At 43.1% G+C, this 26,103-nt stretch overlaps 1 protein-coding gene across 33 annotated transcripts in view; it reads left to right on the forward strand.

Moving 5' to 3' along the window:
- Window positions 1-26,103, forward strand: part of NRXN3 (neurexin 3) — a 1,053,186-nt gene that overhangs the window by 50,774 nt on the left and 976,309 nt on the right. For all 33 annotated transcript variants that reach the window (XR_012586787.1, XR_012586788.1, XR_012586790.1 and 30 more), the window contains one exon: window positions 21,434-22,708. Coding sequence is in view for 25 of the 33 variants with exons in the window: in XM_074585395.1 (XP_074441496.1) it covers window positions 22,000-22,708 (709 nt within the window). In the remaining 8 variants the exon portion in view is untranslated. The remainder of the gene's footprint in view (window positions 1-21,433; window positions 22,709-26,103) is intronic.

Genomic DNA, 26,103 nt, shown 5'->3' on the forward strand with positions numbered 1-26,103 from the left:
CTACTTGATTGCACTCTCTTTGGTTACCCCTAGGTAAGAAAGATTTGAATTTCATCTGGGAGTTCAAAAAGAAAGGTGCACTGAAGTAATGTCATGTGTGTGCTCTGGCCCTTGCCCACTTCATCCGCATTAGACACTGCACTTCTTTGAGGGTATTTTCTAGAGGAAACTCAACGGTCACTGTATTCTTGTTTTGTTTTGTTTTTTTAAGGGATTCAATGTATTTTACCCCTGGAGTTGGGCAGCAAGGCTGACTGGTTGAAGAGCATGCCAGCTGAACATGCAGAGGGCAGTTGGTAAGATGGAGCATAGTTGCAGGAGGTGAAATGTGGGTCAGGCAGGGATTGTGTCTTGCCTATTCCAACGGAAGGGCTTTTAAAAGTTGTAGTTATGATTTTGCTTTGAAAGTTGTCTGAAAGACTGCAACTACATAGTCTGTCCATGCTTTCTCCGGATAAGTGCTTTTTGACCCTTATCGCCACATTAAACTATGTTTACTATATTTACTTTGCACCTTTGACTTCTAGTGGTCTGTTCTTTTATCTAGGGACTGATGTTTCTCCTGATCATGTTAAATGATGGCAAAGAAATGCAAAAACGAGTGCTGTGAAGGTGTCCTTGGGCTCTCACCAAATACAGAGCAGATATTTTGGAGGTTACGTTTCACCTTTGCATGAGCCCTAGGTCAGGCTGTGTTTCCTGGCTCGGAAATATATGAGATCTGATCAGCTGTTGGATTCTAAGTGCTGAGTGAATGGGAGTAGAATTTCAGGTTTTCTGTATCATTTTTACCTTGCCTTGTGATCCATGGATTTTAAGGCTAGAAGTGGCCATTATAATGATCTACTCCAGTTGCCTGTGTAATGGGGGAAGCTGTATGACCTGCAGCATATGCTCATATATAGTGAAGCTATTTTGGAGACTCAAAACATTCCTGTCAACAGTACACTGGGGGCGGTTTCTCTCCCCCACCATCCTTCAGCTTTGAATTAAATCCTTTCTAATATTTATTGGCCCTTTGGGGCTCAGACTGTGCCTTCTCATGTGTTTTTTACAATATTTACCTTGAGCCAGGGTAGGGACACAGGACTGCAGAAGACCTCCTGAGTCCTATGGCATGCAGCTGTATATCTTTGAAAGAAAATAAAATCCATTAGTTTTGCGATGTCTGCTTCTCTTCTGTATGAATGGCTATTTCAGAACTTCAGTCTGCTGATTGTTAGAAATGTTATTTATTTCCCAGTATACACTTACTTATAGCCAGTTTATACACCTTTTTTTCTGGTGACAGTGTTGCTCTTAAGCTTAAATCTCTCTTCTTCCCTGTCCCCAAAGTATTTATAGACAGTAGTCACCTCTCGGCCTTTCTCTTGTTAGGCTGAAAGTGCCATGTTGTCTGAGTCTCTTCTTGTGAAATAGGCTCTGGGTTGTCTGGTTCATCCTTCAGGGCTTTGTAGAAACTTGCTTAGTCTGGCTTCCCCTTCATGAGCATGTGTGGTTTCAGAGCAGGTCTAACCAGTGTCTGGCATTATGGTTGGAAGCAAGCCTCAGATGTGTTAGGGCCTCTGGGTACTGCCGTAAGACAACTCATTGCCAGGTTTGTGTGCAGATCCACCGGTCATGACTCAGCACAGAACCGTCGCGTTTTAAAGCTCTGCACAAACTGTTTTAGCTTATGTGGGGTTTACAAAGCAGAAGGATCTGATTTTCATGGCATGAATGATGGATGTGGCGACATGGACTAAAGTTCCTGCTCTAGAGGCATTGGTGGGATTTCCTCAGTCCCATAAGTTGGCGATAAGATGTAACTGGCCAAGTCAGATTTAATTCAGAAGTCAGCATGCTGATGCTTCCTATTAGTACATCTTTGTTAAGCATATACCTAATGTAATTGCACAGACAAATTGATTTATGAAGTTAAATAATCAGATAGACAATACTCTTAGTATAAAATAGGTCCTCCTTTAGCATAATTGAAGGTAACACTTTTTTTGGTAGTATGTGGATCTGAACACATCTGCTTTTTGAGAACATGGCATAGTTGTGTGTAATACTTCACATACGAACCTGATTGTGCCGTAAAGATACATGTGAAATGTTGACATATAAATGCACTCCTAGTGTGAGATTACATATACATATCAAACTATTTGAATCTTGTGTTGATAATGAAGAATAAATATAATGAGCATGAAGCCCCCATAATCCAAGGGGAAACGATTAGTGACCTGCCACACCACTTAGACACATGCAAGGCTATGGAGCCAGATGGGATCCACTCAAAGTTACTGAGGGAGCTGACGGAAGTGCTCACCAAGGCGCTTTCCACCACTTATCAGCAATCCTGGCTAACCGGGGAGGTCCCAGTTGACTGGCAGTTAGCAAATGTGACGCCTATCTGTGAAAAGGGGAGGAAGGAGGATCTGGGAAATTACAGGCCTGTCAGTCTGACCTTGGTGCCAGGGAAGGTTGTGTAGTAGATCATCTTGAGTGCCATCACGCATCACATGCGAGACATGATCAGGCTCAGTCAGCATGGGTTTATGAAAGGTAGGCCCTATTTGGCAAACCTGATCTTCTGTGACAAGGTGACCTGCTCAGTGGATGAGAGAAAGGCTGGGGAATTTGTCTACCTAGAGTTTAGTAAAGCCTTTGACAGTGTTTCCCACAGCATTCTCCTGGAGAAACTGGCTGCTCATAACTTGGACAGGTGTACTCTTCGCTGGCTTGGCTGTATGGCCAGGCCCAAAGCGTTGTGGTGAATGGGATTAAATCCACTTGGTGGCCAGTGATGAGTGGTGTTCCCAAGGGCTCAGTACTGGGGCCAGTTTTGGTTAATATCTTTACCAATGATCCTTGACGAGGGGATGGAGTGCACCCTCACTAAGTTTGCAGACATCACCAAGTTGGGTGGAAGTGTTGATCTGCTTGAGGGTAGGAAGGCTCTACAGAGGGATCTGGACAGGCTGGATTGATGGGCTGAGGCCAGTCATACGAGATTCAACAAGGCCAAGTGCCAGGTCCTGTACTTGGGTCACAACAACCCCATGCAGTGCTACAAGCTTGCGGAAGTGTGGCTGGAAAGCTGCTTGATGGAAAAACACCTGGGGTTATTGGTCAACAGCCGTCTGAGTATGAGCCAGCAGTGTGCCCAGGTGGCCAAGAAGGCCAACAGCATCCTGGCCTGTATCAGGAATAGTGTAGTCAGCAGGACTGGGGAAGTGTTTGTCCCACTGTACTCGGCACTGGTGAGGCCACTCCTTGAATACTGTGTTCAGTTTTGGCCCCTCACTACAAGAAAGATATTGAGGTGCTGGAGCATGTCCAGAGAAGGACAACAAAGCTGGTGAGGGGTCTAGGGCGCAAGCCTTACGAGGAGCAGCTGAGGGAAGTGGGGTTGTTTAGCCTGGAGAAAAGGAGGCTAAGGAGAGACCTTATTGCTCTCTACAGCTACCTGAAAGGAGGTTGTACTGAGGTGGGGGTCGATCTCTTCTCCCAAGTAACAAGTGATAGGACAAGAGGAAATGGCCTCAAGTTGCACCAGGGGAGGTTTACATTGGATATTAGGGAAAATTTCTTTACTGAAAGGGTTATCAAGCATTGGAAGAGGCTGCCCAGGGAAGTGGTTGAGTCACCATCCCTAGAGGTATTTGAAAGACATGTAGATGTGGTACTTAGGGACATGGTTTAGTGGTGGACTTGGCAGCGTAGGGTTAATGGTTGGACTTTATGATCTTAAAGGTCTTTTCCAGCTTAAATGATTCTATGAATCTATGATTCTATAATCCTATTGTCTGTAAATACTACCCTATAGTGTGATATAACAGAGAACTTACGTACCCAAAGTCAGGAAATTGAAAATTTCTGTTCCCATAACGCTAATAAACTCTCTTCTCCGTATGGTGTGTTTAAGCCATAATTATGATAAAATCCACAGGAAAACACAAAAACTTGTATCTGTACTTGGGGCTAAATCATGGTTATAGTGGGAACTGGATGTTCATGATCTCCGAATTTTACACAATTAAATACTCAACATAATAAATACATTTGCATTGTATATGGCACAATTGTAAAAGAAGAGACCTGCAAGGAAAACTTTATTACTTATAGCATGCTGTTGTTGCATTTCTTAATATTGTGTTTAATGGTTTCTGTGTTTGAGTTCAAAACTTAGATGAATGAAGAGATGCCAGGACACTATGTTATGAGTCTCATCCCTCAGCAAATGTGTGTTGCATTCTCTTTTATCCTTAAGAGAAGAAGAGGGGCTTTTACAATAGAAGATTCTCTAGTTGAGCAGATGAAGGTATATAATGAGATCTACTGGTTAAAAGCTGAAATAGACAAATTTAGACTAGAAATAAGGCCCATCTTTAACAACTATGATAATTAGGCCCTGAAAAAATGTTCTAGGAGCTGTTATGCACTCTCCATTAATAGAAATCTTTAAGACAGGGTTGGATTTTTTCCCCCCCCCATGCTTCCAACAGAAATTAATTCAGATAAGTTCTCAGGCCAGATGACCCCTAGGGATGTTCTCTGGCTTCATAATTTGTGAATCCTCCATGAGTCATATTCCAGCCTTGGTTATACAAAGAAGATGATCTTTGGTTGGGAGAAAAGAGAAAAGTGTTTCCTCCACACAGTCCCTGTGTTACACTGGGAATCACAAAAATTGTCTGTGGCTCACATTCCTATCTATAAATTGTATGTAGTATATTTTTCCTCGTAGTGGGGCTAGACAACTGAGAGGCTTCTGTGCAGAGAAGCTTGGGACCTATAGGACTGTGTCCATCTGAGTTCTGCTGGCTGTTTTTTTTCCCTCAGATGTTTGCAAGTAGGATTCGGAGACACTCATCTCTCTGGTGTTGAATAGTGGATCACCTACCAGAATGTGGTAGGGCAGAGGTAAATTGGATCACTGCATCTTTTGATTGCCCACATTTCTGGCACACATACGTGGAGCCAAATGAGAGGATGACCCTGGCCAACACAACTGCTCTTTGATGCTTACTTTATCTGCAAAGGCCTGTGTTCAGCAATGCCAGGATGACTGCAAACAGAAACAGGAGGAGGAGATAGAATCCTTCTGTTTCTGGGTCTGTTTTTCTAGATTATTCAAGCTCCTTAATTGCTAGTTCTTTGTTGGTCCATTGTGTCTGAGGGTATAATGGAAGACGAGGATTGAAGCGGAGATGATGGGGTGATAAATGGGCCTGAAACGCCTCAATAATTTATCTGATCAAGTGTTTGAGATCCTTCACTCCTGCCCTCTCTCTGTGAAGGTGGCATAGACATTGAAAGTCACCATGCGTGCACATAGAATTCACAATCATCGAGTCCTGTGACATGGGCAGTGAAAAACTTCTGCCAGAACGTGGTAGGGCAGGGCTAGTTTACATTTCTGCCACATCACCGACATTTGATTCCCCCTTGCTCCTTTTCCCGCCTGCTGCATGTGTAAGGGAAGTTCTCAGTCCCTTTTGTCCCTAGGGTTGCCCTTCGCAGCTGCATATTGCACAGCACACTCAGCCTGCCACCGCGCACCGTCAGCTTTTCAGGAGCTAATTGGAGAAACTCTACTCTAGAGCCCATTGAACTTGCCTGTAACAGTGCTTAATTAAAGTGCAGAAAGTTTGAAGAGATAGCAAGTTAAGGCTTAATGCAATAACGAAATGGCACTATTCCACCATCTGCTTCCTTCAAGACGTTAATTGCTTCCTCATATTTGTTTGTTTTAATTAGGAAAGAACCTTGATTAAAATGGAATGAGGAGGGTAAGGGTAGAGGAATGAAAGGCTGGGAGGAGAGGAAGAGGGGAGCACAGGAGAGGGAGAAAGGAATGGAAGATGAAGGTTTGACCATGCTGCTGAGTGCTGATCATCAGCTCTAGAATAGACAAGTTGGAATAAATATTTTGGCACTCGTGGATACACCTTACACAAGCAACATAGTTCGTGTTACTGAGAAACTCAGTCATAAAAAATGAAAGGAACAAGTAAAAGAAGCAAAAGCGTTTGTCATGGGCCGGCCTTTGTTATAACTGCTTCTTACCCACTTCTGCAGAATCTTCTCTGATTGTGCACCATGACTGCAGCACTTTCTTTTTTCAGTCTTGAGTAAGAATCCACAGGGAAGGAAAGGTAACCAGACTTTCCCCATGTTCACTTCTTTTTTCCTCTCCCTTGAACTACCATCCGTCTGCATTAAGCTCATCTTGGAAAGATTTGAATTTCTTATGAGCAGCTTCAGATAAAAACATTTTCTAATGATTGATAACCTTGTCTGCTTGAAGAATAATGTCAGCAATTTTCTGAATAGAGGATCGATAAAAGAAAACTTAAAAAATAATTAAAAAACACACTCCCCCATACTCCGAAGTAGTGGCTTTGCTTGAAACTTCAGGGATAGAAGCTTAGAAACTTTTAATTGGATTTATCTGACTTACTTTTGTCTCTCCTTTTTCTGTTTCTTTTTCTTCATGTCTTTTTTTTTTTCCTCTTCCCTTTCCCCTTTTTAACCCTCTTGAGAGTGAAGTCTGATTTCCCAAGCAAGAATAAATGTAATTAAAGTCAAACAGAGCCCTTAAAAAAGGGAAGCAACTAATTTCTTTTCTGGGCCATTGGTATTGTGGACAGATCTTGATAATGGGAAAGCACCAACCCGGGAGCGTGAAATGTGGATATTGGAGTCATTGAAATAATAAAATGGTTAATAGCATGATGAGTAAAAATGCTTGTTTTACAGGAGACTATAGGCCTTGTGTTATTCTGTTCTCACCTTTTCTTCCCCCTGCTGCTCTGTGACAGAGACTGTAGCTTTGGCATACCCAGACCTACTGTCCCAGGGACTCACTCTTTTTTGATTTGCCACTTAGAATTTTTTTTTTTTAAAATCTCTTTCACTAGTTGAAAGTAGTTTCATTCTCCTGTGGCAAGTTTAAGAAAGCTTGTGGTCACAGAATAATCTTAATCTCTTACATTAAAAAAAAAAAAAAAATCCTCAAACCAAACCCCTCACCTTGTCACCTTGAATGGATTGGTGAATGTTTTCTTTGATAGTTGTGGAAAATGTGTATGCTTTACATTTCAGGCCCATACACTTAGCTTTGCTCCCACCTCTAGCACTGGCCACGTTGTTTTTTGCTGTTCTTGAAATTTCATCAGTATGACCAGTCACTTTTGTTATATATATATATATTTATATATATATGTAAACAATTATTATAAAATCTGTATGAACAAATATTTTATGACTGAGAGGTATAGTACAAGGATGGGAGAATGGCTTTCCACCTGTGGATCTCTGGTTCAAAATCAAGTACTTCAGTTTTGTTCTTTAAATATAGTGTAATTGTTCCCTTGGGCAGAATAGGAGACTGTCTGGATCAATTCTAATCACATTGCTTAGTGTTACGCACTGGAATACCTCTGAGATGTAAGCTATAAAAGAACCAAAGGAGAACCCAAGTTAGTAGGGACTGCAGATTAGATTAAGCGTATGCTGGGGTACCTTGGGTTTTCTTTGGACATCTCCTATTCCTAAATTAATTGGGTTTCTTGCATTATAAAATTCATCAACATCACAACTGACTATGATACAATTACTAGCTCCATGCAATTCTGGTCATCCCACCTAGAAGACGTATGGAAAAAGTTCTCCAGACCCTCAGTGTCTGTGAAGAGATTTGGAACTCCTCAGCTTGTGACAAAAGGGCTGGGGCAGGGAGTGCTGTAAAAGCCACAGTTGTCTGGAGAAGGGCGACGTGGCCTCCAATTCCTGGGTTATAGCCAAGACTGAAGTGGTGGAGAAGGAGAGGGGTGGTTTTACTAAAAGTGTGTGAATGTGCGTTTAGGTGTTGAGAAGCAGGATGTAAAACGACTGGGCAGGAGGCAGACTTCCAGTCTGGCACTGGGCACTATGAGACAGCACTAAAGTAAGAATCTGGTGAGAAGGAAAGGAGGGAGCACACGCCAGCCCCTCTTAATGTGAAGTTACTGCAATAAAGACAGGCTGATTTCGATGTGCAGGGTCTTGTGTTTTGAGTACAAAAGTACTGGAAGAGGGTGCGCGCTGGCTTTGGTGGCTAGAGGCATCAGTATCCCAGTCTTGGGGAAAAAGCTTCTCCAGGAGAATTTTTTCAATCTACTGTTGTGGAGTCTCTTAGCGGTGAATGTCTGGAGAGGAAGATGTCCCCGTGGGGTTTGGGATTCTTACCTTTTATGGGTGTGAAGATTAAGGGAAGTTTGAAGTCTGTGAAATCAATTGAATCAGTGTGGTGGATTTTTTTGTTTGGTTCGTTGGTTGGTTGTTTTGTGGTGGTGTTTGTTGTTAGTGTTTTGGTTTTTTTTTTTTTATTTAATTCCCCCAGCAGTGCTGCTTAAACCATTTTTCTGACTTTATTGCTATTACCTACCTAAATAGCAAATATTCTGCTGAACAACACTATTGGCTTCCTCCTTTGCTCAATCATGTGCACTCACCTCTATGGTACTGTTACCTCAGACTTTATTTTCATCATTGTGAAACAGCCTATAGTCCTGTGGTTTAAAATCAACTAGTTGTGTAGTGAATAGCAGGTGTAGTTTGCTACAGTTGCAATCTTAATCTCTCCCACTAGTCGGAAAAAGCTAGTGGGAGTGGATATTTTAGGAGATATACTTTTGAATGCTTGTAATTCTGCTGCCCTGGACAAGTAGTGTTTGTTGTCGTGAAGCCGTACCGGATTCTCTTGGGAGACATCCAACAGAAAGCCAACAGTGAGCTGTAGTCCAAGACAACAGACTGGCTCAGTGCTGCAGTGTAACTGTATACCTTTTATCGACATGTATTTTTTAACAGGTGACTGCTTCCAGCCTGTATTTGTGAGGTAATTGGAAGACCACAGTAGTCTGATGGGTTTTCCATATCCTTTCCTCTTTTCATTTAATTCTCTAGGAAATCGTATGTTAGGGTTTCTGTAAAAGCAGCTTACAGGGATGTATATCTTCCCTTTCCTGTAAACTGTGGAGCAGGTTTACTTTTTGCAGTAGTACACATTGCATATGTTTGAAAACATTTTTTCTAAAACAACATTTGTAACTAAATGTAGGTAAAAACTCATATTTTCTCATAAGCTTAACTTAAATACACAGGTATGTGCTTTGTAGCTTTTTTCCTTTATTTAGATCTTAATTCAGAGCATAGAAGGATTTTCTCCTGTTAGATGCATGTCTTTTTACCTTGCTTTTATTTTTGACTTTTAAAAGCTACAGAAAAGTGGAGGAACACACACCAGCCCATAAAACAAGCTTAAGTATTTGTACTTAACTGATCCTTAGTGGTGGGAAGTGCTGCATACAAGAAGCCTGCCTGACTTTACACCTTTCCATTCCTCTGAGCCTTTTTTCAGACAGTTTAGATGACTACTGGTGAAGAATGGAATTAAACATACCCATTTTTTCCCCACATGGTCACACTGCCTGTTTTTGGAGCCCCAGAGATTAGTTCTCCCTTAGGGACGTTGTGGGGGAAGAAGAGGGGTTGCAGATCTCCTGACAGCGGTGCATAAACCTTGGGCTGTGATTCCTGTTTAAAACACAGAGCAGCCAATGCACAGATTCACTTGATTTGTATTTAAATGGGGAAGGTGAGTGTCCCTGTTTCCCATGTTGTATTACAGGAGGCAGGTATCATATGGCTGGGCATGGCAGTCCCTGGGAAGGTGCAGACCATGTCAGCTCTCCACGACTGGTGCCGAGGAGCTCGGTAGAGCCTGTTGCACTATGAAGAACTGTCTGGAGCTGGTGGAGTGAGAGGGCAGCTGGAAGCGGGTTAGGAGTTGAGGCGGATGAAGGCTTCCCCTCTCCCCACCGTTGCCCTGCCTTTCTCCCTGCCTACCGAGTAAACCTGTGCCTTCTTGGGGCTGAGCCATCAGGAGTAATGAAAGAGAACCTGCTATGTTTTATAGATGCATCTTCCCTTGCTTAATTTGAAAGGGGACTATTAGGAAAATAGGTTGCTTTAGCTTGCCTTTCAAGTGGGTCGAGCACTTTACAGTCACTAATTAAACTTTACAATGTGGCTGCTGTAGTCCTAGCTATATCCCTTGAAAGAGCACTTTACCTAAAGCCACACAAACAGGTCATGAGCTGCTTTCTTTTGACTCATGCATGTACCCTGACTGCTAGAACATGAATCTTATTGCATGAGGAACTACTGAGCAGCAAAAGATTGGCAGCCGATAACTAGGTACCATAGATAAAGTGAGTTAAATTAATGTGTGATGAAGTTACACAGGGGAGAAGTTTGGCCTAGAATCTAGCAACTGGCAGGTTGCAGGAACCATCTGTTGCCCGTGGTACCAAGTAATCAATTTCCTTAGTTACTCCTAAATCTCAGTTACTCAACACAATTTAGAAACAGAAGTTCTGCCAGGTTATTATGAGCACTTCAGGTATCTTCCTTTTAAGTGTTGATTAGGAAAGCTTTTCCCTCCGTTTCTCCCAGGCTTATTTTTGTACTCATGACAGGTGTGGGGTGGGAGACTGGAGTGCTCAGTCTACCCAGGAATGAGTGCTCTCACTAGTGAATTTTTTTTTTTCCACCCACGTGTTTTAGCTATATCCTAGGGAGAGTGCTTCCTTAGGTGTAGAGACGAGTTTTACTGTTTGTGCTTTCCTTGCTTGCCTTACTGCTGGACAGTAGAAGAATCATTGTTGCCCCTGGTGAGGGGGTTTGTGGTGTTTAATTTAGAAACTGGGTCTAATCCTACAGCATTTCTCGTTGGCTTCCAGTTTGCTATCAGCTAGCAAAAGCTTTATGTGGAAAGATGAAAATTGGTGCCAAAGAGGAGCGAGACCCGTCACCGCCTTGTCCCCGATCACTGGAGCTATGCAGAACTTCCCAGCCAGACACTGAGCTGAGCACAGGGCTTGGTACGAAGGGGGAAAACTGGGTGTTGGTAGCAAGAACTGCTCATGATGTTTTTGTCAAAATAATGGCTTTTCAGACTATGAAAACAATGTTAGCAGAAAGGATGTATTATTCAGAATGTTCAGATTTTTTTTTTTTGGTGAAAGGGAGGGAAATACATTTAAAATTGATTTGAAATGAAAAGTTATGCAATTGCTAGGAATGAAGCTATTTATATAGCAGCCTCATTTTTCCCACTTTTCCTGTTCTATGCTCCTTTCCCAGAAGAAATAAAAAGAAACGGCAAATAATGACTGGAAGTTACTATAACCAAAGCCAGGTAAATTAGAATGTTTCATTTTTTTAATTAAAAACAGAAAATCCAATGAAAATGCCTCAATGTAATAAATGTTTTTTTGTTTTCACTAGTGCCTTTCATAGCAAACAATTGTTCTTTGTCAGCTGTATTGCTAACTGTACAGAGATTTGTGTTTACTAAGGCAAAGCACAGAATATGTCCCGTACAAATACTGTGCAGAGATATTCCCTGACCCACTATCACATCTGTAGCCTGAGAGATTCTGTCCTGGGGAGTTCCAGGAATTCAAGTCTTTTCCTCGCTCTCTCTTTTTTCTTTTTTTCTTTCCTATTTTTAAAATATGTGAGTTTGAATCCTGGCTTGAGCAGGTCGAGTTGGGATTTTGAATTCGCAGCCCAGTCACTCAGAATGTCAATTGTCTTCCAGGGCACTGCACTGTGAGTCCCAAGGCTGGAAGCTCTTTAAAAGACCATCTGACTTTTAAAGGAACATTTGCAGGAGAATATGTATCTTTTAGGTCTTTCTAAATCTACCAAGTGTGATTGATTTATCAATATGTAGCAACTCATGCTTAAATAGAGAGACATGTCTTCTCCAGTGGTGTTAAAATACTTCATTAGAAAATCTGAAATAATTTCTAAAGGGGTTAATTTCCATAATGCTGCTAGTTAGCGCTTTTTTTTCCCCTGGGCTCAAGTGAGGTATTAAGCTGCGTGTAACTCCTCCCACTCTCTGGGCTTTTGCGCTCACAGGGCTCTTAAGCCTAAATTTGTCTGATCAATAGCCTTCCTTTTGAAAGAAGCAGCACTGTATTTCTGCATTGAGGGTCCCTAGGGCTTGGGAGCCTAGGTAGCCTTTACCAGAGCTGGCTCAGTTCTTGGTTGTGAGGTCACCGCTGTGGCAGAGTGGTGGGTTTGTTATTCCAGCCTTGGGAGCAGCAGGCTGGCTGGATTAGGTGGGGGATTGCTTGGTGCACCATGACAGGTCACCGTGTAGTGCTGCAGACACAGGCCAGGCTGGAACGACTCCTCGAAAGCACAGCGTGCCTAACGTATTTCTTACCTGTCCCCATAATTGCTGGTTAGTTTGGAAACTGGCCCCTATCGTGCAAAGGTACAAGCCGTTTCCTTGATGATCTGGAAAGCTTTCAATATCCTGAGCCATTGAAAGTATTATCCTTTTCCAGCCAAGACTTTGACACTTAAAGATTTTTGCTAGCAGTCTATCTTGGCAAAGATTTCCACTTCCATTCTCCAGCACGCTAGAACCGAGAGAAACCTATGTATGCATAACTTCTTGTCATGTGCCCCCAATAACCCTTAGGTAGAATTTGGCAGGAATTTTGTATATCAGAAGACGAAAAGAACCAAGAGCTGGAAGAATGCAGTGATTTCCTATGACAGGGGATTCCCAACCTGCTGTTGCATATATACCCACAAAAAGCAACATGTTTCTGGAGCTAGTGGTAAGGAAGGAATGGGGATCAGAAAACAGACACCTAATCTCACAGTGGCCATAGACTTTTAGAGTGTTTACCAGATTGCCAGTGTCTTTGTGTCCTCGTGCTGGTCAGCATCAGTCACTGCGAGAGCTGTGTGAACGCAGATCCCTCACACTTCAATTCCGTTGCTTAATTGGGCTCCCTGAAAGGCATTCCTGTTTGGTCCATAAACAGAGCATCAGCTACTTAAGGAGCTTAGGAACTGAGCGGAGTGGTGCCTGCCCTGTGGACAACTTATCACACCTGTTTGCTAGATTTGGGTGTTGGTGTTTGCTTTGTGGGGAGCTGAGTAGAAATTTTTGCATGAGATTATGAATTTGCAATAAAACACAGAGAGTGCTACGTGTTACATAATGGGAAAATCCACTGTAAGTTTCCAGATGTCCACGGGCCCTTTATTTCCTTTTAAAGTGGATTCTGCTTATCTTCCCATGAGCCAGCAGACTATAGGGAATGACCTAAATGAATTACTGGCCACAGTAATGACAAGGAAATCTGGCCAGGTGCAGCGTATCCCTCTATGCATGTTATGTTTGTAGCAAAACAACCAAACTGATTGCATCTGTCTCTCCACTCTCTAATATACTATCACAACATTTAAAAACATGCAAACTTCTCTGACTTACTCAAAATGAGGTTCAGGAATGTAAAAATGTGTTGAACAAAGTGCTAATTGACAGTGATCTGTAAGTGAAAGAAAGAATAAGTTTAACCTTTGTTCTTATTCTAGTCTTTCTGATAGTCCTTTAATACTTTTTTCTTTTTTTCTTTCTTTTTTTTTTTTTTAAGAAACTACTATACGCTAGCTGGAATGTAGAAGCATTTTAGTGCTAGCTCAAGTACAGAAAATCACAATTATTAATGTGGACCTGAGCAGTGCTTGGGAGCTCTGCTCTTGACTGTGTTGTGCTAGATTCTGTCAAACAGAAAATAAACTGTTCTTGCTCAGGAAGAACTTAAAAATGCGTATGAGAGGAAGAAGCAGATGGATAGACAGACAGATAGGACAAGCAAGTTGTTATTCGTTGGTGTGCCAGCCATTAGTTTTATTTTGTTGTTGCTTTTTATGATCTGTACCTTTTTGTATTGCTAAGTAGGTGATAAAACAGTGCAGCAGTGACTTTTTTTTCCTCCTCTTGCTTCAAAGTTGTGAGCCCCACACACTCGAGCTGTGTCTCTCCTCTGAGCTGTGTCTAATACTAGCCTGTCTCTGCAGTATCAAATACGTTTTGAGGCAAAGCCTATTCTAGGCTGTAAGTCTTAGGAAAATCTTCTTGGAAGCAGCCTCATTTTCAGGCATTGATGACATGCTCAAACTTCAATTTTCAGTAACGATGAGCATATTTTTAAAAGACTTGATTTTTATTAAAAGAAAAGGGAAATACAATGCATGTGTCAGATACGGGATCTGGAAGAAGTTTTGCCATTTATCAGTAATGCCAGCACTGCAAATTCACAGAATTCCCTGCTAACATTCCCTGCTGTGATGTGTGCAGCTCCTGGCTTTGCATTTGACATGATAGGATCTGGTAGAATAAACAACGCTACGGATCTGTCCAGGCTTCTTGGTGGCAGAAAGGAGAGAATGCGGGGGATGGAGGCAGACCAACTACAGAAGGAGTAAAATAAATGATAATGATTCAGAGCTCTCCAACTGTTGGACTTCAAAGTCTTTAGAAAAGCCAGGTATTCTTCGTTCTCTTTTAACGATGGTGGAATTGAGGGAAAGCCAGTGTTCCCAGCGCAGCTGCCATGGGAATTACAATAAAAGCTGTTGAGTTTTGCAGAAATAGCTCTCCTGGTTAGTACCAGCTCAGAGATGGGGGAGTCTGGTTTCTTCTACGTGGCAGTACAGAGCAATAACTGCTCAGCTGCTGCCAATGCTTCCTTTTAGCTAGTCCTTGTTAGTGGAGAGTTTGTGGTAATGGGAGTAATTAACACACTGGGAGTCATTTCTGTGTCCTGGAAGGGAACAGAAAGCCATCAGAGCAGTCCCAGACATGATTGCTCTGCAGGGTTATTTTCTCTCTCTTTCTTTCTTTCCCATTGTGCTTGGGTTTTGATTTTTCTTCTTTGTGTTAAGAAAGCTGGAGAGCTGAAATGGTCTGTAAATTGCATTCATGCTGAGCTTGGGCTAGGTAAGCTAGTTAAAGGTCACTCTTGTGGGCTACATGGCCTCCTCTCATGGGGTGGGGAGAGTGTTTAAGAGGGAGTCACACTGTCCCTTGTGGCTCTTTTTAACCCTTCTTCTTCCAGTGTAGATTTGAAGAGCTCTGGTTCTGAATTAAATGTTTAAATAGGCCCAGGAGGGGAGAACCTTGAAGGGTAATTATGATAAAATATTAACTCTTCCAGCAGCCAGATGGCTTCCCAGCCTAATAGCTCGGAAGCGTAAGGCTGTGCTGCCATGGTCCCATGCTTGTTGTTGAATGGAGTGCATCACTAGCTTGCTCATATCCCTTCTGAGGCTGCTGGTGGCATTGCAGTCTTGTGAGTGCATGTGAGCTCAGCTCCCCTTGCGTAACTACCTAGTTTGGGTATTATGCATGTTTCTGGAGGTGAGCTCCAAGACTAGACTTGTCATGAACTTGTCATAAAAAAAGTCTTTCTTGCCCAGGTGAGAACTGGGGACAGGGAGAAGAAGGGCAATGGGCTTAACCTGTCTGAGTGCAAGCCACATGCCCAGGTACCAGGAAACCAACCAACAGCCTACCTACAGATCACAACTGACTGTTTATATACGTACATGTGTATATCCTAATCTACTATAGGGAAGCAAAGACAAAGTAATTCTAGCTTTTTAGTCTATCTTTTTTATTTTCTTTATCTTTTAACAGGACACGCTTGGTTTGCAACCCTAGACCTCCCTGAATAGTAGCATCTTTTCTTGCTTTTTGCTTTGGTACAGGTTTTTTGCCACCGTCTTCTAGGGAGCTCTGTGTTGAATTCAGATAAGGAGAATTGAGCAACTCCATATCCGCTTTCAAGAATGGAAAAGCTAAGTCTGCAAGATACATCAGTGGTGGGAAGAAACAATGAATGTAGGAAAATATGTCTTCTCCCTGAGCTTGGGGTGGGGCAAAGGCACATATGGTTCTCACAGTGACGTAAGAGACTGGCATGAATACTGTATCCTTGCAAACCATCCAGAAGAGGTCACCAAGTGCTCTGTGTCACCCCCAATCCTCAGTTTTAAGATACTGGCCTTCATGCCCACATGCGTCTCTATGTCCAAGATAAATCCCTAAATCTCTGTTTCCTCTAATGCTTCTCTCCCTGCAGCCAGTCATTTAAGATGCTGCATCCCATGAAGTTCTGACAACTCCAGCAGGACCTGGGTGCGTTTGCAAGGCAAAGCCCCGACTTTCAATTGCACTTCCAGCCTCTTCACTAAGGAGAGCCCATCTTGCCTTACCTCTGACCCCTGTGAGCAGTGTAGTGCCACTAAACTTTCTATGATAGAATCATAGAATAGCTGTCTGCTTCTGATCTTCAGCCTAGTTCTTTCAGCTCAGCTCCACTGGCACCACACCAGAGTCCTCTCCATCCCAGCAAGGAGATGATGCCAGTGTCCAGTGTTACAGCTGAGATGCAAATGCTGCTAGAGGAATTAAAAACTAAATCAATCCACATGGGTTTCTCTAGTCTCTGGAATTTTGAAGCCTCCGTGTCCCCTCTCAGTTTTCTGTAAGCATCTCACTGTGCATCCTTGCTGAGGAGGCTGTGTGATGGGAGGATTTTTCTGTTCCTTTTTTTTTTTCCTCAGCAACAGTAGCAACTCACAGTTTTCACATCTGCATTTTTTCATCAGAAGGGTTGGTTGTTGTGTGGTGGTTTTTTTTTGTTATTTTTCCCCCCTTCTTTTTTAGCCACAATTCAGCTGGGGATAGACCAGGCAGAAAGATTTCTGCTTAAGAGATAGGAGTCTCTGTGGCAACCCACACTTGAGGCATGAGCCAAAAGGAACCCATTGCTCACTAGAGAACTGGATGAGTGAAGACAGACTGAATAAATACTATTAATTCCCTATTTCTCTGCCACTTGCAAGGTTGGCTTTTAATGTCAATTATGGATTGTGAATCTCACTGGATCATTTCGAGAAGTGTATGTCATAGAGCTGTAATGATCTGATTGCTGTGCTTTGGACTGACTGCGGGAACACATGTGGACACAGAGCCAAATTAGGGTCCTGTTCACCCCTTCCTAAAAACTCCTCTGCTTCATTAGGGCCTAGGTAATAAAGCAAACCATTGGATTTTGGTTTTTTTACAGTGAAGGCAAGGACAAGGGTGAGTTCACCTGGGGTATAAATGCATGGATCCTAGGTGATCATTGTATGTTTTTCCCTTCACACAAAGTATGACATAATGAATAGTTTCGGTTGTAGAAGGGGGTGGCAGACGGGGGACTGTAAATCCCTCCCATCAGTGTGTCAGTGGGATTTTATCCAGCTTTCTTCAGTGGAATAAGAGGACTTAAAAAGGCTTGCACTGGCCTGCAGTGGCAGGGGTTTGCGAGGGAAGCCATCCTGTCCTTGGCTTCATCTGTTATTCTTTCTGCACTAGGAATTGATGAAAATTACACTTTCAAATACAAAACATCCATCCGCAAGCAATTAGCAGCCAGAGAGGGAGGTAGTGGGGGAGGGAGGGCAGGAAGTGACAAACCTGTCCCCTGAAACTGTCCTGTGTGGTTGGGTAAATAAGCTGCAGAGCAACACTGTGCCCAGCTTCTTACCCTCTTTCCTAAGCAGGTGCATTGCGAGACGTTTGCAAAGATATTAACCCTGCATACAGAGTGTGCCAGTCAGTAATTATGGAAATTAGTTGGCAATTAGATAATGTCACTCACTCTCTGCATACAGCTGATAAGCAGTTGAGAGCTACTCCAAAGCAAGGGTGAGACCCTCTCTGTGGGCTGGTGAGCAGATGGCTCTGACCTGGTATTATTAATAGGCTGCTCTCAAGTTTGGGAAGGTGGTGGGTGGGTAGCACTTGCCCGTGGCACTGTGGCAGGCCTGCCTCCTTTCCCCAGCCTGGGAAGTTGTGCAGCTCTATCAGCCCTGCGAGTGGGACGTTTCAGTAGTGCAAGTGGGTGTATTTCCTACAGCGGGTTTTGCGTGTGTGAGATGCTGAGCTGTCTGTTCATTGTGCAGGTTCCTCGCTGTCTCAGCTCTCTGGTGGGCCAGGGAGGTGGTACAGGCTGCTGGAGGCACAGTGGAGATAACTTGCTGGCTCCCTCTTTCCTTCACAGTAGCAAGTATTTAAAATGCTCTGCAAAGACCTCGTCTAATGTTTTCTTGAAGGGCTGATCACATCAGACTGGCTGTCTTGTTTGGTGTTGCTAAATCACATTAAGCCAAAAATATAACACAGAAAATATTTGTTATGTTGCTTTTCCGTGTAAGCAATAGGTGGAATTGGAACAGGGGTGTTGTGAATTCATGACTGGGAGAGGCAGTGTCCATCGTGAAGTCTTTTTTTTTTTTTTTTTGTCAGACGTGATCATGCTGTGACAAAGTTTGAGATTTCTCAGAGATAAAACATAAGAAAATACCATGGGATCCTGTAGTTATTGTCCCAAACTGTAATGTATTGCTATGGTAGCAGTTGTGCTGTATGAGGCTGCTAAGGTAGTACTTAATGCTAAAAATAAAATGGTAAGAGCAGAAAATTATTTGTTCTCAGTGTGTCTTGAAGGATCGTTGTGGGAAATGGGTGAGGCACAGATTTGTTGTGTCGGGACTTACTCTCAGTCTTGGGATTCAGATCCTGGCCACTGCTAAAAAGGACACTAGGTCTTTGGAGTCTTTCTTGAAGACCCTGCTACTGCGTGGTGAGGTTTGCTCTCGCAGGCTGAACTGCATCAGACACAAAACTGGAATAGCAAGAAGTGCCGTGGACCAGGATCGACGGGTGCTGACAGAGCTCTGGAGGACCCTCAGATGGCCCTAGCCTGCTAGAGGCTGGGTGCAGGCAGCCTTCCCAAACCTGAGCTGCAGTCTCTAAAAGTCAATGAAGCAAGTAGAAGTGACATCTATATTTCATGTTTTTTGTGTTGTCTTCCTCTTCTGAAATAGAACTGGCACTGTCTTCTTTCAAAACAGCTAGAAAAAGAGTGCCTTGGCTTCTCTCAAGACAGATAGAGAGGGAATGCCTTGGCTTCCCTCAGTCAACAATGCTATTCTTTAACCATTTCTGCCTGGTTTCCCTTGTTAACTGTGGCCTTTGTCCTCTCCTAATGAGCATGTATCAATATTACAGAAATCTGTATCACAGAGTAGCCTACTCCTTTTACTGTGCCTTTGAAATATCCCAAGGATTGAAGCAACCCATGGAGACTGAGATTCCTTTGTGTGTGTAAAACGGAGTTTCAGCAGCCTGGGGTTGGGAGAGATTGGTAGGCTTTTCAGACAGGTGTTTGGGCTGTACGTGGACATATACATCTCATTTGTGGTTATAACACAGTTTATCAGGTTCATGCCTGCTGCTGTGATTTACAGCATCTTTTACTGGTTCTCAAAGAGTTAGTCTTCTAAAACAGGGAGAGAAGAGTAGTATGGTTGAGGGCTACTTCTGATGCAGATGGTGCAACCCACCCTGCCCAAGAAAATTGAAAGCCTGCAGTGAGAGAGCCCCTCTGCATTGGGGTGGTTGGTGCCAGGCTGGGCATGCCTCCTTCCCCAGCTCAGGCTGAGCACCGAGCTGTCTGATGGAGCAGTGAATTTTGCTATGGTGGTGCTAAATGTTCCAGGGAACCGTGAGCTGCTAGGGGCACATCGCTGGCTAATTTACACACATTATTATATTCCTATTCCCATCTCATCAATAATTCTAGGCTTGGGTCATCACTTTCTCTCTTACCTCCCTCTCACTCTATTCTCCTTCTCCATAAATCATGGGCTATTTTAGTGGAGCCACTAGGGAACGCAGAGGAGAAAGGTAAATGGACAAGAGCCACATAATTGTTTTTTTACAGTTGATTTTCAAAGGCTGCCCCCCTCCCCCCAAAAACCCCATGAACTGAGCCAACATTGTGATTATTGGGAAGACAGACTATTTAAACATTTGGATCTGTGGTTTTTTTCATTTTACATCTCTCCTAACACCTCCTTTTTTCTCCTTCCGTTCTTGTGAGCCAAGCTGTTAACAATTAAAAGGAATTATCTTCCCTCTGGTTTTGACTTGATTTTATTTGTGTTTATAGCAGTTTAGCTAACAAGCTCCACTCAGGCAGCTGCAGGGAACAGGCCTGGTTTCCACCGGGCACTGAAAGCTCACGTTTCTCTCCAACTTGCGGGTTTTCTTTTAATTGATCCCTTTTGTTTTCTTAAGTGACTTATTTTTTGTGCTGGCTAAATTTACCAGACTGACAGCCCTGGAGACTTACAGCTTCTGCAGGTCTGTGGGACAGGTAGGGCAGAGGCTTGTGACTATGTGAGCTCTCCCCTTCATTGCCTAATGATTCTCCTCCAGCTCAACCTCTCCCTGTACCAAACAACAGAAACTTTTCTGCACTTCCCGTTTCTGCAGTGTCTGTGGGCATCCTCCTTTGGAGCAATGTGGGCAGTGGGAGCAACAGCAGCCCCAGCAACTCTCATTGTCCACAGCACAAAACACTTTTCCCAAGCAAATACTGTCTCAAAATATTTGTGATCCAATTTGTGAAATCTCTGTTCATGCTGGCTTCTGGGAGGTTGAAGGCCTTGATTCTCATCACCTCCTTTTCCTGCCTTGTGTCTGCGCTAATGTTAGCCATTCCCAGAGCCATTCTCGTGCCCAGACCATCTCTGTGAACAAGCGCCTGTGTTAATGGAAAACTTACTTTCTTTTTAAGCAGAATTTTCAAAGACTGAGCCTAGCTTTGTGCTTTCTTTACTTGTCATCATAAAACATCCTCCTACCCCAGCCATGCAGTCACCCACGTGCAAATAGGCAGAGGTGAGTTAAATACCAGTGTTAACAGGTGTAACTCCTGCTCACTGAAGGCAGCTGGAATTGTGGGCTCTTAGCTAGGGGTGAATTTGGCCTTTTTGCCAAGCCACGAGACCAGGGTAAGTGGTTAAGTGCTTAGACAGTTCTTATCATCGAAGCTACAAGTTTCCTATCATCTAAGCTGCAGGTTGCCATATATAATTTGCATAGCACGTGTTTCCAGGTTGCAAAGGTCCCTGTTAGAGTCTCTGAAGTGTGCAAGACATAAAGTAAAAGCAGCTATTGTATGACAGGCTGACAGCAGGATTGTCTTCTCTAATGCTTGCTTGGTGTGCTAGGAAGCATAATAAAAGCAGTGGAATGGGAAGTGTGGATAATGTTGTCTTTTGCCGTCTATCAATTCTTATACTCTAAGGAACTCTGGTCTTTGCCCTAAGGATTTTGGGGGAAGCTGGGGAAGCTTCAGCACCATTTCTCTCAGTAAAGTCAATGAGATTGCATCCATCAAAGGTGTTAAATAATTTGGTGTGTTTTTACATTGCTCAGCATTGTGGTGTGTGCAGATCACATGGTGAGTTCTCTATTTAGTCTTTTTTGTTTTGAGGACATAGATGTCCTTGCTGCTTTGGAGGACTGTATAGCCAACCGCAGGCATGAAGAAGTGTCCAGAGTATCAAGAAATGTAAATGAGTTACTGGACAAAATGTTGATAAGCTTTATGATAAAGATATAGTGAGTAGTAGGACTAACTTTTTCCTTTCTTTTCTTCTCTTGATCCCACAGGTCCTGCAAGCTCCGTGAGTGCCAAGCAGTGAATTATGGGCTGGGTAGCCACCAGTGCATCATGAAGATTGACTTTATTTTTGCCCTCTCGAGGATCACGTGCTTTATGAATTTACTCGCTCCTCCATCTCACTGCCGCTTGCGCCAATATTGTCATCACTTCTAGGAAACCAGAATTTGAGGCTTGGGCTTCAGCTCTGCCTTTCCTTCCTCCCTGGAACGACCAGTGTCATCTTTGTGTTCTACCAAAACAAACCACTGTGGGTTACTTTGCCCTTCACAAAAGTACACCTTCTGGAGAAGTCAATTCATATACCGTGTACTTCTGAGATAAAAGCCTCTGGATCCTAAAGGATAATTGAGATCTTTCCTTGGGGAGGAGACATTTCCTCTTGGTCACGTGCACTTGCTATCTCACTTTCCACTTACTCTCCCTCTCTCTGTGTCACTCTGTGTGCTCTCCTCCTCTTCCCATTGGATTTAACATTTGGTGTTGACTGCTGGGGTTCTCCTTCCAGTAGCGTGGCTTTTGTTTTTCTCCTAGGGAAGAGCAGATTCTTGAAACAATGGGCTTTACTCTGCACTCCATCTACTTCACCTTGAAGGTGAGTTTGCTGCTGTGCTCCTTGCTGGGTCTCTGTTTGGGTCTGGAGTTCATGGGCATACCCAACCAGTGGGCCCGCTACCTCCGCTGGGATGCCAGCACTAGGAGCGAACTCAGCTTCCAGTTCAAGACCAATGTCTCTGCTGGGCTGCTCCTCTACTTTGATGATGGTGGTGTCTGTGACTTCCTCTGTCTGTCCATTGTTGATGGGCGCATCCAGCTCCAGTTCAGTGTGGACTGTGCGGAGACTACAGTTATCACAGACAAGAAGGTTAACGACAGCAACTGGCACTTCCTGATGGTCAGCCGCAATCACCTTCGGACGGTGCTAGTGCTGGATGGTGAAGCCAAGCCGGGTGAGGTGCGTCCACAACGCCAGTATATGAATATCGTCAGTGACCTTTTTGTTGGTGGAGTCCCATTGGACATCCGTCCTGCTGCCTTGACCCTTGATGGTGTTCTGAGTGAGCCTCCGTTTCAAGGATTTATCCTGGATCTGAAATACGGCAACTCTGAGCCACAGCTCCTGGGCAGTCAAGGGGTCCGACTGGAAATGGAAGGGCTCTGCGCAGAAAACCCCTGTGAAAATGGTGGCACTTGCTTCCTTCTGGATGGTGAGCCACATTGTGACTGCTCAGCCACTGGATATGCTGGCAAGCTGTGTTCTGAAGGTAAGAGAATGCTTCCCTGCTTCCCATTGATCTTTACATAATCCAAAGAGTTAATTTGTCACTTAGCAGGGCTACGACTGAGCTCTTATCTGTGCTGGTGGCTATCGGAGGAATTAAAGTTTCACCATTCTTTTTCCAGATGGAACTAATGAAATGGGAGTAGATGGAGAGCATGAGCAGTTGCAAAAAGTGCCTTTCTGAAAGTATGCTGCATTTGTAGCATGGCCAGATTTTCTTCAGCAACTTCTTAATAAGGGTAGAGAACATAAATTGGTAAATACAGAAGTACCCTATATTGGTGTTTGTAAAAGCAGCTGTCTGGGTGAATTCCACTACCCCGTGTCCCTGAGAACTGAGTGAAGTGTCAGTAAACAGGAGCCGTGTATGTGTGGCTAACATAACTGATTGACAGGACTTTGCAAACGTTAGGCCATCTTTGATGTTAGCTGTTGCTAGTCTGTGGGAGCCCCATGCTCTCCCTCAATTGCTTGCATAATAATTGCTGAATGGCACTTTGATTGTTTTAGCATCCTTGATTAAATTGCTTAGGGACCTGATGAATGATCTTAATATTGCAAAGGGAAGAGGGATTTGAGTGTTTCTACATTGTTTCGTACTCTTAAAATTTGAGTCCAGAAGCTTTAAGTCATGCAAACGACATGATGAAGTGTGTATTTCCTTGGTCTTTAGCAGTGTGATGGTAATTAACTCTGTGTGAGCAAGAGACTTAAGTAAGTGGACTGGAAATCCCAGTGTGAATTTAAGAATCTCATCACAGCATTTTTTATGACATTTAGGTTTAAACACAACAGTTTGAGCTTAAGCCAAAGATGAAACCTGGGCAAGAAGTGTCTAATCTCAAGATTAAAAAAAAAAAACACCCTGAAATTTTGTTGAAAATGGAAATGCTTGCAGTAATATCTTATCACAACTAGCATTTGTTTACTTCTTTTGGCAATGAAAATAGATTAACCGGAATTTCATATGTAGAATGTGAGAAGTGCTGAAAATAAAGTCCCTATACTGTTGATATGTAAGCAAAAAGCCCTGGAGAAATAATATGTAAATACAGCTCTACATTTTACAGTATAGACGGAGAAGCAAACATGTTTTTATTGGAAGGGAAGGTTTGAAAAATAAACATGACATCCATATGTCCATTCATTTTAAGGTGCTATTAATGATAACAGAAAACTTGGCCTTATATCCAAATATTACAGTAACAGTACCTGACCGTTAGACAGGAGGTGTGAACCTATGAAGTGCTGAACACCAGAAGTCTCCCTGGCTATTTGCTCTGCACCGATCAGGTCCAAACCAATAATGAGCCAGAACTATTTTCTGTGCTTTGCGTTCTGTGGAGCTGGAGAGACTGCTGGGTGTGACCAGGCACTTCAGTAGCTGGGCTTTCAGGCCCGATACACATACGCTTAGAGAACAAACACACCTCATGTCTAAATGCTAGTTTTGGGTGATGGAAGATTGCAAGAGCCACACAGGCATGTGGACCCTGGAATATAAAGATATATGCCTCCTTCTGCTGCTGGGCTAATGGATCCAGACTCCATGGGGAGCTGCGAAAGACATCAACAGCATATGGTTTTCAGTGAACGTCTCGAGAAAATACTGTAAGTGAGCAAGCCTTCTATGTACCTGTGGGGCTACTGTGAGAGCTCTAAGCAGGGCTCGGGTGGTGGAATTTCTGCATTTCCTGGGTGGGTGGAACAATATGAAATCATCTTCTAACGAATCCAGGGATATTTCTGTTGAAGACATCACGGATCAAGCAGTGCTATTGTTACCTTTGGAAGCCATGCGTCACCATTGCTGTTTGTTTCCTATAGTGATTCATCAGCTTCCAGCCCAACCTTCTATTAAGGCTGAGCAAAGACGTTTGTCACGACGTACCTTTTCTAGTAAACATTTTTAGCTCACTGTTAGCTGTAATCTGTTCACTCACACATAAGATGCTGTGCAGAGAACTTCTCCAATGGAACAAATGTAGAGATTTCCACAAATCGTCATTACCTTGTCCAGTTCTTCAGTTTTCTTTTGTACTACTTCATGGTGTATATTTGGTTTATGTTAGAATTTTATAATCAGCCTTGTTTTCTGCCTCCATTATGCTTCAGCAGTGGTGACTTCTGTATGTTAAATGCTGTCATCCAAAAATGTTACAGTGTCTGTGCAGGTTGTGAAAAGAAGGGGAAAAACAAAAGAAAAGCTGTTTAGTAAGTGGAAACAAGCAGACAAAGAAAAGTGGCAAGGAACCACAACAGGAACCAGTTTATGTATAACTTCGTTTTTATCTGACTTTGAAAAATGTAGCAAACTCCAAAGATGCTCTCTTTCAATTTGATGAGTGTGGCAGAACATTCACCGATGAACAGGAGGATGTGGTAGGAACAGCATAACTGGATGCAGGCTCTCCCTGCCTGTGGCTTGATTGGCCATTAACCAACTTGTATTTTCTTTGTTTGCTTTTTTTTCCGAGAGATTGAGATGTTTTTTGTCAGAACTGTTCTCTTTTGTTTTGTTTCCTTATCCTGCCTCTGGATATTTGCAGATGTAACATGGTTATTTTATTCCCAGTCTCATTTTTGATAAAGACATGCTCTTTCAACTGGATATCAACAACTCCCTTTTGGGGGGGGGGGGGGGCGGTGATCCTTAACTCCATTACAGTATTTACTAGTCTGTAGTCTGTGTGCGTATTTTCATTTCGTCACCGGAGTTGGCTCTTTTACTGGGAATGGGATCCAATCAATAACAACTTCTGTTTGAACAGCTAAATGCAATATGTACCTTTTTAATAATGAGTTCTCTTGACAGTGTCCAGGCCATTACTTGGCTATTGCCTGATACCTATGTCTGCCAATGGTAAACCCACAGCAAACTCATTTATTCTGTGGCCAGAGAAATAAGAAAGAAATAGAGAGTGGAATTTGCTGATCCTGGACTGTGACAGAACGAAGCTCCATTTACAGTATTAGGGGTTACTGTAACGCGAAGTGCAGTTCCAGTTATGGTGAACCTCAGCAGAGAACAACCATTCCATAGTGAGACAAAACTGTAAATCCTGTCCAGAATGTGCATGCGATGTGCAGAAAGATTTTTGGCACTTAAGGTGCACCCAGACAGAGTAACTAGGATTGAGTATGTTGTGGTAGCTACATGCCCAGATGGGTAGCTGAGCTGGTTATTGCTGGTCCATGAGAAGTACAATTTCTGTGTCTGAGTGTATACAGTGGGAGTGCAAATGTGTGCACAGTTTGGAAGGTTTGGCTGTTTTGACTAAAATGTGGTACTATTTTTATTGCAGTTGGAGTAAACTCGTTCATTGAACCTGACAGCTCTGTAGGGTACAAAGGATGGCTGATTTGAATAGCAATTAA

The sequence above is a fragment of the Larus michahellis genome, chromosome 4 (genome assembly GCF_964199755.1).
Source record: "Larus michahellis chromosome 4, bLarMic1.1, whole genome shotgun sequence".
Taxonomy (NCBI): Eukaryota; Metazoa; Chordata; class Aves; order Charadriiformes; family Laridae; genus Larus; species Larus michahellis.